General features: G+C 49.9%; 1 protein-coding gene across 1 annotated transcript in view; it reads right to left on the bottom strand.

The window, feature by feature from the left end:
* The window catches only part of Dpysl2 (dihydropyrimidinase like 2), a 66,998-nt gene that overhangs the window by 17,794 nt on the left and 35,619 nt on the right, over positions 1 to 13,585 (bottom strand). The window contains exons 5-8 of the mRNA XM_050121861.1: positions 11,031 to 11,092; positions 10,500 to 10,580; positions 9,784 to 9,852; positions 4,957 to 5,077 (exon numbers count right to left, since the gene is read on the bottom strand). Of these exons, the coding sequence (XP_049977818.1) occupies positions 4,957 to 5,077; positions 9,784 to 9,852; positions 10,500 to 10,580; positions 11,031 to 11,092 (333 nt within the window). The remainder of the gene's footprint in view (positions 1 to 4,956; positions 5,078 to 9,783; positions 9,853 to 10,499; positions 10,581 to 11,030; positions 11,093 to 13,585) is intronic.

The raw sequence follows: 13,585 nt of genomic DNA, 5'->3' as shown, positions 1-13,585 counted from the left end.
AACATTTTTTAAAATTAAAAGACTGCTTGGTTGCCTCTATTGGTGCTGGTCAAAATAGGTTGGAAAGAAAAAGAATGAATTTATGGATTCAAATTCCCAGGTCCAGAACTGGTGTGGGAGGCCCTTCTGTATATGTGCTGCTTTTATTGGTTATTGAATAAATAAAATGTCTTGGGCCTACACAGGGCAGAATAGAGGTAAGTGGGAGGTGGGGGGGGGGGGTACTAAACTGAATGCTGGGAGAAAGGTGGACTCAAGGGATGCCAAGTAGCCACTGCTGGGAACAGACGAGTCAAAACCTTGCCAGTAAGCCACAGCCACGTAGTGATACACAGATTAATAAATATGGGTTAGATTAAGACATAAGAGCTAACCAATAAGAAGCTAGAGCTAATAGGCCAGGCAGTGATTTAAGTAACAGTTTCTGTGTGGTTATTTCAGGGCTGAGCAGCCCGGAACAAACAGTCTCCTACAACAGGAAACCACTCTTTTCTCTACCCTGAAAGAGCCCATGTATACCTTACCTACAGAGAGCACAGGTGGCTGAACGTCAAACCCAGGATCTTATCCTACCTGGCTGAATTACAATGCAATCTGAATTCCCAGCCTCCGGGGCCACATGCTGTTCATTGACTAGGAAATGCTTCTGTCTCCACACAGCCTTCAGATTTGAGCAGCACCCTTGTCTATCACCTAGGTCTCCAGCCTGTGAGCCTTCACAATCCAGCTCGAATACAGCATGATCCAATGCCTTGAAATAAATCCTCCTCTGTCTTCCTGTCCCCTTCCACATCCTCTAGTGGGCTGTTTCTCTGACTAACAAACTCTGCTAGGATTTCATGACACTCACAATCCAACCCACCTGTCACCTCAATCTCAAGTCTGCTTCAAGATTACTACATGGTAAATTAAAGTAGACTTCATAGCTCATGTGAGCACAGGGTTTTCATGATGCCCAATAGCCTTCCCTGTTGGCCTGTAGGTCAAGAGAAGTCTTATCCTGGATTTGGGTTTAGTGTGCCTCAACAGCCAGGACTATTTGAATGTGGCTGTCCCTTGGTTCTAAGGATGGGTAAGGAAGGACAAGAAGGATGCACACAAGGTGACATCAGCAGGTACTGCCCATAAGTTACCATTTCCTTGGGGAGGGATCTGCAGCCACCCAGCGCTCCTCAACCGAGAGAAAGGTAGCCTGAAGAAGAAGTCCCCACCCTGACACTCTGGATAAATAGAGGGCAGAGGTCTGGAATCATGGCTTTAACTTCCAGCAGGCTGGATGTTTGGGAACAGCATGTTCAGTTTCTGCATCCCAATTTCTCTTCTGTGGCCTGAGTTTATTAAACCAACCACTTTCCACATTCTCCTTAAGAATAAAGCCCAAGCCATGACTTGATGGCTTAGGCCTGTAATCCCAGCTACTCAGGAGGCTGGGGCAGGAGGATTACAAATTCATGGCAAGTCTGGGCAACATAGTAAGATTTGCCCCCAAATACAAAGTAAGATGAGGTAAAAGACCACTTTTAGCTCCTGGCACTGAGGCCTGAAGTGTCACACAGGGAAAATACACAAACATCTTCATCTGGGCTTGTTGAACCACATTCCAGGTTAAACCATCATTTCATGCCTCAGGATAGAGTTCAGTGAGGTTGGTAAAGGGGTGTCCTGATGCAAGGCGCAGAATGACGGTTGCCACAGGGTCACTCAGGAAAGGCAGGCCATCACTACGCTTGGTCTAGTTTGCATACAGCTATAGCCTCTGCTCACATTTCATCCCATAGTCTCCTGTTTATCTCATTTCTCTATTTGCCCTAATGTCTCCAGCTTGGACATAGGACCAAGTGGGTCTGTGAGTAGTGGGGCTTTGGCACATGAAGAGTGGATAACTATTGTTCTAGTCCTTCCCGTAGCCTGAACCTCACAGGCTCCTTATCCTGTCCTCTAGTCTTGCCTGGTCATAAGGGCACTGATCACTCCCCTCCCGTCTTTCTGCTCCTGCCTCACCCTCCCTCCGAGGGCAGACGCTTGGGGTCAAGACTACTTTTAGCTCCTGGCACTGAGGCCTGAAGTGTCATACAGGGAAAATACACAAACATCTTCATCTGGGCTTGTTGAACCACATTCCAGGTTAAACCATCATTTCATGCCTCAGTGGCAAGAATGACTGGTTACTACTGGAGATACCTCTCCTCTCATTATCTCCTTTAAACGCAAGCATCTCTCTGTGAGGAGAGTCACAATCACGGCTGTCCCTTCGCAAGTGAGAAACAGACCTAGAGATGCTAAGTCACATGGCTGTAACACGTGTAGGGTCTGGTTCTGATCAGTGTTATTAATCCCAGGGAACAAACTCTCAAACAGCCTGCTACTGTGCCCTTGGTGTTCAAGAATATTTGTTTCAAAAGCCAGCCTACAAATCACAACCCCAGAGAAACGAGATAACAATGAGGACCCTAAGAGAGACATACATGGATCTAATCTACATGGGAAATAGAAAAAAGACAAGATCTTCTGAGTAAATTGGCAGCATGGGGACCATGGGAGAGGGTTTCAAGGGAGGGGAAAGGATGGAAGGGTAGCAGAGTAAAATATATAGTTCAATAAAAACAATATATATATACACAAATATATATGTATATATACATATATATATTTGTTTCTTATTATTCAGGCCTATGCTGAGGGTCAGGCTAGAGTTTCCACCTGAACTAATTTCCAACCCATACAGACCACAATTATTTTATCTACTAAAACAATCCCCAAGAGGAAAGGTGAGCTGGTCAAACATTAACATGGAGATTTGGAGCCTGAAGCTATACACTCAGTCATCAATCCAGTTCTGCTCTTCTCAAGCTCTGACCTTCAGAACAAAAGAAAAAAAAAAAATGAAGGCTGCTGCCCCAGGCTGCCTCCTGAGGAGGTTAGGAAGATCCAACAGGACCGCAAGAGCCTTCCCAGCCCTCTACAGTGCCAGAGCCTTCTGCTGTGGAATTCCCCAGTGACTTGGGTCTGTCGGAGAGCAACAGCTTGAATGCAAAGGCCACCCTGAGAAGAACGGTATGGGCACAGCTGGATACATGCATGGAAGGTTCTGGAACAGAAGTGGCGGAATTTCTTCCTTTTGGGACCAGGCTCAAAAGTTAACAAAAACAACATTCTGTCTGGTCCCCAAAGCAAAATGCCGGAGTGAAACTGTGTGTTTTATGAGCGATGAGTTAGTACCACAGGCTTCGGTGCTGCTGGGGAGCTGGTTGGCGACTCCACCCCAGCTGTGATCTGTCAAAAGGCTGACCCCCTCCCTCTGCCAAGGTGAGTCTGTGATGTTTCACACTTTGGACAGGGAGGCCACAATACAAAGTCATGTGAATGTTGGCCTTACCTGACTCCCTATTACTCCCCATCTTTATTATGCAGAATGATCAGTAAAACACACAAAATTAGCTGCCCACCACCCTCCCCTTTTCAGACACTGTACCCACTGTGCCCATGCTACATGGAAGGAGTGCTACCAGGAAGGGTGTTTGGTATTGGAGCTGAACACTCAGTCAACTTACAAGCGGACCTGGGTGATAAAGGACCATGGGTTCAGTCACCACCTACATGGTTTCTTCAAAAAGTAACTTGAGGCCAATGCTGAACAAATTCTGGATGCTTTTTCCAACAGGGAAGAGGGCTGCACACCTGTGATCCCAGGACTCAGGAGGTGGAGGCAGGAGGATCAGGAAGTCATGGTCATTCAATGCTATACAGTGAGTTCCAGGCCAGCCTGGGCTATGTAAGACCAAGTTTGAAAATACCAAAATGATACTGATTCTACTACTACTAAATAAGAGGCAATTCCTTCAAACAGCCAGGAGAGGGCAGGCTCTCAAAAATTAATAGCCTAGCCATTGGTCAAACGGAGTCCCAGAAAGCCCCAAAGAGTAGGGAGCTATAAACCACAAGGTTGGTCTGGAAGCCATTTGGGGGACAGGCTAACTGAGTAGCCATTGAGCAATTTCTTCCGGAGCTTGTACCAAGTCACCCACCAGTGAAAATATCCTTACAGTCCTTATTGATCCATGTGGATCACACAGCCAAGTAGGAACAGCTATACAGGCCAAACTAGACAGAGACCGAGTCAGAGAGAAAGGTGGGGGGGGGGGGGGGGGAGCACCTGAGAGGAGGGAAAACCAGATAAACGGAGATAGACAAGCTGGAAAGATCCACCAGAGGGTGGCGGGAACAAGGAAGACGGGCATCCCTTTGCAAGGCTCACTTGGGGTCAGGCTAAGGTTCCCATCAGCCAGTGCTCTTCTTCCCAGCTCTACAGGCTGGGCTAACTCCTAAGCAGAGAGCATGCCGGGTGACCAGCCAAACTCGCGGCGCTCCGCAGGTGACAGTGGAGCCTATCCATAATGTATAAGGTGCTCCATGGAAGATCCCCAGGGGGAAAGTGCTGGAAGCTACACTTAGTGAATTAGTTTCTAGGATCTGTCTCGGGAGAACCGGCTTCAGGCAGAAGGCGCCCACAGGACATTCGCAGGGAGTCCCTGGAGGCCAGTAAACATGTGTCCCGCACCAAGCTCTCTCCGTCCCCCAGTAGAAATCCCCACCCAAGGTGGAGGGAAGACACAGATTAGCATTTCCCAGAGAGGCTCTGTAGCCAGAGAAGAGTGACGTAACCTATGCAGGGTGACCAGTTTGTTTACACAGAATCACGCTGATAAATCAACGTAAACAGAGAGGGGGCTACCTGCCCACACGGCCTTGGCTTTAAATAGATACAAACAAGGCCACTGGCTGCAGAACAAAGGGAGGAAACCAGAGCTGCCCGCTCTGTTCGAGTGCAATTAGGTTAATGCTGGAACATGATAAAAGTGGCCCAGTTGGCACCAGGGTCGGAAAAAGAGCCTCTCCAGTGGGCAGGCTCCTTCCTTCCACCTGCCCACAGTGGGTCCAACAGCCCCCACGGCTCACCCTTCTTCCGTGCCTGGGCGATGACGTCAGCTGCGCTCTTGCTCATCACTTTGGTGACATACAGGGGGCAGTTGGTCTGATTGGCAATGGTGATGGAGCGGTTCACAGCTTCAGCCTCGACCTACGGGAGAGCAGAGAGCATGAAAACCCAGCCCACCCTCAAGCCCATCTTTGTCCTCATTCGCCAACAGAGACAGATGGGTCTTCCAAGAGTCTCTCCCAAAGGGCACCCAATACATAGATCCTCAGGCCCCACCTACACCCACACTAGCAACTCTGGAAGAGAACCTAGCCTAGTGGGTTGCATGCACTACACATGATTATTGGCAGGAAACGAGATATTCTGAAGAGATACTTGGGTCACTCCCTTGAGTTATCACACTACTGAAACAATGGCCCCTAAGAAATTAGAACTTCCTGAGGCGAAATTTCATGATGGGAGAAGGAAAAGGCTGAAGCTGGGTGCCTGCCAGAAGAGGAACTTGTCTCCAGGAAAGACGGCTCACGCAGTTCTGACTTGACAGAGACCCCTTCAGGACGGCCACAGCCAAGACAGCACTGGGTGGGAAGGACCACGCCATGACCCGGAAACGGCCTGGCTGTGCATGCTTCTTGCCTTCTATTTAAAAGCTGTTATTATTTTCTGCTTTTTAACTATATGTCCGTCTGTGTGTGGGTCTGTGCACTTGAGTGTTGGTCCCGTGGAGGCCGGAGGCTTTGGATCTACCCAAAGTACAGGCAGTAGTGAGCTGTGTGGTGTGGGTGCTGAGCGGTGTCCGCCCTTGTGTGTTCTCAGTCGCTAAGCTGTATCTCCCGGCTGGCCTGGAACTCCTGGTCCTGCCTCTTTGCCTCTTCATCATAGCCCCCCAAGTGTGCCGCCATGACCAACATCCTCCTGTTTAACCCTAAACTTCGTGTCAGGCCTCTGAAGATCGGCTTATGGATCGTGACTACCCTGAACCATCTTTCTCACTGCTTGCCAATGGCTTATTCTGTAATTCGCCTATTGAGGACTGCCAGTGAAGCCAAGCTTGTTAGGGCTGCCAGAGCCCAGGCTTTGTCCCTAACCCTGGTAACAATTTCACTTGCTCCCGTTCGAGAAGAACCATACATTCACAGACCCTGGCTGATCTCAGCGTGGCCATTCATTCCACTCTCGTGATCCTGAGTGAGGACATTTACTGTTTGTGACCCTGGAGCCGAGTCTGCCAGATACTTGTGAACCCGGCCAGCCTCACCCACAAAACAAAACAAGCTTCGCAGGGCTCGGGGATGAAGTAGGCAGCTGCATGTTCTCCAAGAGTGGGACTGGTCAGCCACAGCCTGGTACCGCCTTCAGCACAGATGAAGAACCACCCCCAATCAACCATCTGGCTCTTTGTATCTGATCCTCAGGGAATGGAATTTCAGATCCTGCGTCATGTCTGCTGAACACCCAACCAGGGAAGTCACCTTGTATGGAGGCCCATGTCATATGCAACAAGGCGTTGTTCACTATGTCAGACGACACCCACACAAAGCAGATCCCAAAAGGGCACTGCCAAACGCTAAGGAGACACTAGTGTAAACTCAGGCAGTTGGCGGGGGGGGGGGGGTCCTCATTCTTTCTCTACCCATCAGGCCCTGCTCCTAACGCCCTCAAAGCAGAGCTGGTACCCGCCAGATACTCAAAACTTGCTGCACAAATAAATGGTTTCATCTTATTAATGTCACTTTAAAAGCCAGGCCGCCACTTTTCACAGGAGAGAGCTGCACGCTCCTCGTTGAGTTTACTTTGCTAGGCCTGTTTCCACCTGAGCATGGTAGGGCTGGGGTCTGTCGCTGCTGCTCTAAGTGCCCGTTCCAGCAAGGGAGCCCAAGCCTCAGTCACACTCAGCTTCTGGGCATCAGTTATGTGAAGGCAGTCTACAAACCTACAGGAAGGCAAACGGCTTCAAAAAACACTCACCAAACACTCAAATGTTTCCCATTCCAGGAATGGCTGAAGGGAGCCTCCCTCTTACTCTCTGGCCTCCTTCCCCTCCCTGGAGCCTCCGGCTGGGCTGCCAGCTCGGATGTCTCTAGTGGGAAGTGTGAATGAAAGGGACTTCAAGATGCTCAACGCTTTGCAGGGACGCCAGAAACAGCCCTATTGATGTCCCCGCACAGACCCCTCACAAAGGGACAGACACACTCACTCTAAATAATGGCTGGGGCTATAGGCCTGCTGCCCTCAGTTAAAGTGGGGTGTGTAATGGCTCTAATCAAGAGGCCAAATGGGACCGGCTCCCACTAAGACTAGTGATGAAAAATCCTGGTCCCAGGGGGGTCTGTCTGGATTTGCATACACACTGTGAATGGAATTCAGACTCCATCTGGCCCCACAGAGTGGCCTGAACTTGGACAGAGGCCAGACTAAAATGCTAGCTCTCTGGAAGAAGAGGGTGATTTAAACCTCACTCTCAGTTGTCCAATCAGAACACTCCAGCCGCTGATCCGCCGCAGATACTGTTGTATGTGCACCGAGCCCTGACAGAAATCCCTTTAAATCTTGTGGAAAGAGTATAACAGCTTAAAAATAAAACCTCTTCTCATTAAGGGGAATCTCGGGCATCTGAGGTTATCGATGTGATTTCGTAGATGGAGCAGCACAAGTACCACGGGGTAATGACCCACAGCAGAGTCTGGATATGGCGGCCTCTGGACAGCCTGTCTCACCCCATCACCTGGCACAGCTTTGTCACATATCCTGAGGCCCACCTGGGACAGTCTATGTTGGCTTTGCTGGGCACATCTGAAAGTCCACTTTCTTCACAGGCCCCAGGCTCTGACAGTTGTCCCTTGCTGGCAGCCAGTCACATTCTAGCCTACACATATACTGCCTGCCTGCCTCTTTGTCACCAGCTCGCTGACAGTCCCTCTCAGAGAGGACCCAGCCCCCTCTCAGCTCTCTGCCAGGCAGGGCCAGGCACTGCCGTGATCAGAACACATGCTGACCACACTGTACCGCCTCAGACACGCGATCCCTAGAGTCCTGCCTACGTCCTCACCAGTCTCTCTTTGCCCAACGCCTTCGCTAAAAACAAGGTGAAATCCTACCAAGCTGCCCGCGTGGCAGGCTGCAAAGAGGGGCGTACGGGGAAGTTCAAACGCAAGCTGGCCACCGGGGCACTAGCGATGGGAGAGATCCTGACGCCACACAGAAGCTAAATCGTTAGTTAATGCTGTGTCCTGTGTGTTGGTGGTTTCTTCCTAAGTGGGCTGTACAGCAAGTCCACTCAGAACGGCTCCATGTTTGATTCTCTGTGTTTAACACACACACACACACACACACACACAACAGACTCAGCTTGGCAAACTGAACAGTCGTCATCCGAAGAAATGGCAAGCGTGAAGGACTTGGAGTCCTAACTCCATTCTGCCAGCCCCTCCCCCTCTCCCTCCCTCCCATCCCCCTGTCTCTGCTCCTCTGAAGCCCCTATATCTAGCCTCACCTCACGGGAATGCCACAGGGTGAAATTAGTGAGGACAACATCAAGAGCAGAGCCTGGCATAAGTTGGGCACCCCCAAATCAACTGAAAAGCCTACTCCCCCCATGCTATGGTCCTAGCCCTGCTGGCCCTCAGGGATGTCCATAACTGGTCCCTCTGCACTGTGCAGTTCTGTACGACAATGGCCAAAGAGAAGCCCCCACTTCTTTATGTTGAACTTAAACATACAAATGGGTTTAAGTTTTCTGTTTAAAGGCTCGATCACAGCGGTGGCTCCCTGATAGCGATCTCCTTCTGGGAGACACGTGGGCATCCTTCCTGCTTCCGTGCTTTGTTCTGGCAAGCTCTGGGATCTGGTGGCCCCAGCTCCTTCACAGACCACGTACCAAACATCCCTCTTCTTATCTGGTTCTGGGAACCCTTAAATGTTGAGTCTCCATCTACCCAGGTCCCTGAGAGACTTCTCTTTATCTCTAACACATCTTTGTAATCTAGAACATTCCTTACAGATCTCCCCCATCATCCTCTTCCCTTAGACTTTTCAGACGGCTATTAGAATGACCTTTACCCTTACTGAAGGACTAGCCTCTATGTGGGGGTTTGAAAAAAAAGTCCCTCAAAAGGAGGGGCACTATTGGGGGTGCGGCCTTGTTGGGGGAAGCATGTCTCTGCGGGGCGGGTTTTGAGGTCTTTTTTCGCTCAAGCTTCCCTCAGTGTGACTTTCAGCCATCTTTCTGTTGCCTGCAAGATGTAGGACTCTCAGCTCCAGCACCACATCTGCCTGCATGCCACCACACTCTCCTTCATGATAACAGACTAAACCTCTGAAACTGTAAGCAAGCCACCCCAATTAAATGTTTTACTTATGAGTTGCTGTAGTCATTGGTGTCTCTTCACAGCCATAAAAAACCCTAACTAAGACATTCTGTAAAGTACTGTAAGGTGAAAAATCTAGTGGCCAAAATGCCATCTCCTACAACATGAAGCCTACAGCCTCTGACCTAACAGACTCCAGGGTCTAGTGTGGTAACTCTGTGCTTCGTAGCCAGGGCTAACGCCGCCCACAGTTTTCAATGGTTCTGTCCCACCACGCTCCACTGACCGTGCTGCTCTGGGTGAAGGCTCCTCACGTGTGTTTCAGAGATGGAAAAGAGCTTTGTGACTCCAGCCTGTGTTTGGGGCCTGGCGGTATTGCTGGTGGGTATGCACATGCAAACACATGTGCACACATTTCTTCGAAAGACCAGTGTGCACCCAAAAAGCCCCCGCTTTCAACAGGTACTTCGCGGGGGGAGGATTAGTGCTCTGCAGAGTCCAAGAGACCCCAAGCCACACATCCCACTCCCAGATGTTCACCTCCTCCGGTCGGCTCAGCACGTGTCCCTCGGGGCCCGTGATGCCCAGATCCAGGATCCTCTGCTGTTCCTATAATGCATAAAAAGCCAACTGATGAGATGAGCCGGGTCTCAGGTGGCTGATGCTGAGAGACCTGGGCTAAAAGTCTCCCAGCAAGGACAGTGGGCCCTGTTCACGGTGTCATCCCAGACCTCAGAGAGAAGGGGCATGACACTAACCCCAGTCCCACTTGAGTAGTGGGTCTCAGCCTGTGGGGGATCATCGGATATCCTGCATACCAGACAGTTACAGTATGGCTCCCAACGGTAGCAAAATTACAGCTATGAAGGAGCAATGAAACAATTTTAAGGTTGCAGGTCACCACAACACGAGGAACTGTATTAAAGGGAGGGTCTTAGCATCAGGAAGGTTGTGAACCTTCCTTGGGGATGCTGAAAGTAGAGGCCCTCCTGGCCCACATCTGAGTATATGATGATGCCCCGGTGGGAGCTGGGTATTCAACTCCATCCAGAATATCTGTGCTGCAGGGCCGGGAGAAAGAGCCTAGAATGGGAACCAGCCACGTGCCCTGAGAACACTAGCAGATTACCAACAGAGCCCCGGGACCAGAACACCAGGCCCTCGGGATTCCCACGCTGTGTTCCGCTCCCAAAGCTGTCCTATACTGTTGAGCTTGCTTTCCTCGAGATGTAGAATATGAGAGAAGGGTCCCTTACCTCTGCAATGATGTCACCATTCTCTGCATGGACTTGAGCAATGGCACCGATATCCCGGATCACGCTCAGCACTTCATAGATCTGAGGAAGAAGAGGGAGAACTCAGAGACCAGAACCCGAATCTTCCAGGTCAAAGGAAACCCGCTTGGTGAGGGAGAAATAGCAGTCAGGCTGCTCTGGAAGGCCAGACTTAGAAATGCTCAAGGGGGCTTCTGACCACTCTGCCATTCACAGAGACAGCCCAATCACAAGGACAGGAGTGAGGGACGAGAAGCAGGGGATGACGGCTCAGTCCAGGTATGATGAGGGGCTCTCAGTGCCACCTCCAGGCCATATGGGTATCCTGAGGTCACAAGGTCGGATTTCCGAGTCTGACGGAGCATGACTCCATCAAGTCTCAAATCTCCCAGCCATGTCCCATCAACCTATGAGTGAGCTCTACACACATGGAAGAATGTTTCCCCCAGATGCCAGTGGTGACCAGACCAAACAGAACAGCAGGAGCCTGCTCAGAAAGGCTGGCTTTCTTACCTGGGAATCCGTCAGCTGGAATCGATCTTTGAAAGCCATGTACACAAGGAAGGAGTTCACCCCTGGGGACAGAGGAAGAAGAGAGGCAGACACGTGAGCTGTAGTAGACGAACCCAAACCGAACAATCAAGACGTAAGACAGTGATAGCACTGTTCACCCCTGGGTGTGCACCTGTGCCTATCTGTGTGGGAGGAGGGGGGTGTAGGGGGGCAAAAGAAGAGAAAAAGAGATGGAGATGCCGGGAGAACGACAAAGCAACCGTGCAGCCTCGTGCCTGTCATCCCAGATGCTCGGGAAGCTAAAACAGGAGGAGCACACTTTCGAGGCTTGGCTGAGCCTCAGAGTGAGCTCAAAGCAGTGTAGGACGCTTAGAGAGACTGCCTCAAAAAAATCAAAACTACAAAGGGTTGGGTACACAGCAGCGGAGTACTCGACTGGTGTAGATGAAGCCCTGGGTTTAATCTTCACCATCACAGAGTTAAAGAGGAGAAAGCATGACAGAGACAGACAGCAAATGGAAGCCAGGAACAGGATTTCTAGAAACTGTTTTCAGGGTTCTCGGGATTTCCCTATGTGGAAACTTTAAAAGTCCAACAAAATTAAAACCTGTGCTGTGAATGCATTCACACCGCAGCGCAACTCACAACAATCAGAAGGTGGGAGCACCCCACCCCACCACCCGGGGGCCATCAGTGCATGGACAGACACACTAGAGGAGGTCTCTGTGCGAGCTGGAACACCAGTCAGCCTGACAAAGGAACTCTGGCTGCGTGGGACAGTGGGCACAGCCACAGAAGTCCATCCTACCGAGTGAAATACACCAGTTATGAAAGACAGGTGCTGCAAAGCCCACGTGTAGGAGGGACAGAGCAGTCAGTGTCACACAGACAGGCAGGATAGGGATACCTGGGCTGGAAGAGAGGAGGCGGAATTACGAAGGCATTTTAGTAAGATGAAGCATTCTAGAAGTGGATAGTGGTGATGGCTTGGAGAGTGTTTTATTGCATTTATTTGCATGTGTGCATGTGTGCGTGTATGTGCGCGTGCATGTGTGCATACATGTGTGTGTGTGCTTGTGCCACGGCATGCACACGGAGGTCACAGGACAACTCATGGGGAGTCAGTTCTCTCCTTCCACCATGTGTGCACTGGGAATCAAAGTCAGGTCATCAAGCTTGGCGGCAAGTGCCTTTACCTGCTGACCCACCCCAGAGGCCCCACACTGATGGACTCAAACCAAGGTGAAGGGGGATCCCATGCAACTGTGCACTTAGAAGTGAATCAAACTGCATTTCAGGCTGGAGAGATATCTCGGAGGTTAAGAGCACTGGCTGCTCTTCTAGAGGATCCAGGTTTGGTTCCCAGCACCCACACTGTGGCTCATAACTGTCTGTAACTCCAGTCCCAGGGGATCTAATGGACTCTTCTGGCTTCTGCAGGCACCAGGCATCCACATGGTACACAGACACACATGTAAGCAAAACACTCACATATATAAAATAAATAAATGAGTAATTTTTTAAGGAGCCTATATATATATATAATTTATCACTTTTAAAAAACTTTTTTGAAAACAAGCATTTATTCTGACTTTGACAAGAAAATTACTTACAAACTTCTGACTATGAAAATTGTCTTTTCTTTGGCAAGCCATGCTGGTTTTTAGGAGACTTTTTTTTTATTAGGAAAAAAAATCCATTAGTTTGGCAAGCAGCTGTCTATCGTAGTACCTACGTTCGTGCCTCCCAAGGCACCAGACCAAACATCCCTGTCCAAGACCCACCACAATTCTAAACAATCGTCTTGACAACCTCAGAGCCTCAGAGATTAATCCAGGCCATCTGGGGAAGCTGGAAGCTGCCTGTGCTAAAGGCCTCTGGGCATCCCAGTTTTTCACTCCATGCCAGGCAACAGTTGCCAGGCAACCTGCCTAGCCTGATTTGGGATAGACTGACCCTGGGAATTGAAAGTTAAAAATCCAGCAGCATCTGGGTATTCTCAAGAAGTGAAAATGGTGCCTCGCAAGGAGCCAGAAATGCCAGAAGTGTGTTTGAAGGCTCTGGCCAGGGTCTGGTTCTGAAATGATTTTAGGGTTACCTCTTTAGAAGGGGGGAAAAAGTTACAGTAGCATTGAATGACCATTAAGAGAAAGCCATTGCCACCTAGCTGAACAAAAAGAGATCTACTTCTGGATGAAGATGAAACACTGCCTCCTCTCTTCAAAGGGAAATACCTGGTCAAGGGACCTCCCCTCTGGAAGGCAGGTTCACCTGAAGCCACGCTAAAAAGATGGGAGGAATAATTACTCCTTTAAATGAGGAAAACAAGCTTTCCTTCCTAGAATTCCAGCTCTCTAGTGTAGTGGGTTTCAGGGCCGCAGCTGTGAGGCTTCATAGTCTGCCCGATTCTCTGAATCACTCAGAAAAAAAACTAACTTTTCCTCTTTCTATCCCTCTTCAAAGTGTGCTTTCTCGACCACTTTGAGCTCTGCTGCTTCTCCAGCTCCCCTCCCCGCCTGATGGCTGCTGTCGGCCATGTAGCTGGCCTCATGCCA

Source organism: Alexandromys fortis, unplaced genomic scaffold (genome assembly GCF_014885135.2).
Source record: "Alexandromys fortis isolate MF-2015 unplaced genomic scaffold, M_Fortis_MF-2015_v1.1 scaffold_203, whole genome shotgun sequence".
Classification (NCBI taxonomy): domain Eukaryota; kingdom Metazoa; phylum Chordata; class Mammalia; order Rodentia; family Cricetidae; genus Alexandromys; species Alexandromys fortis.
Note: the sequence above shows the minus strand (reverse complement) of the source record. Positions and strands in the feature narration are given on the sequence as shown.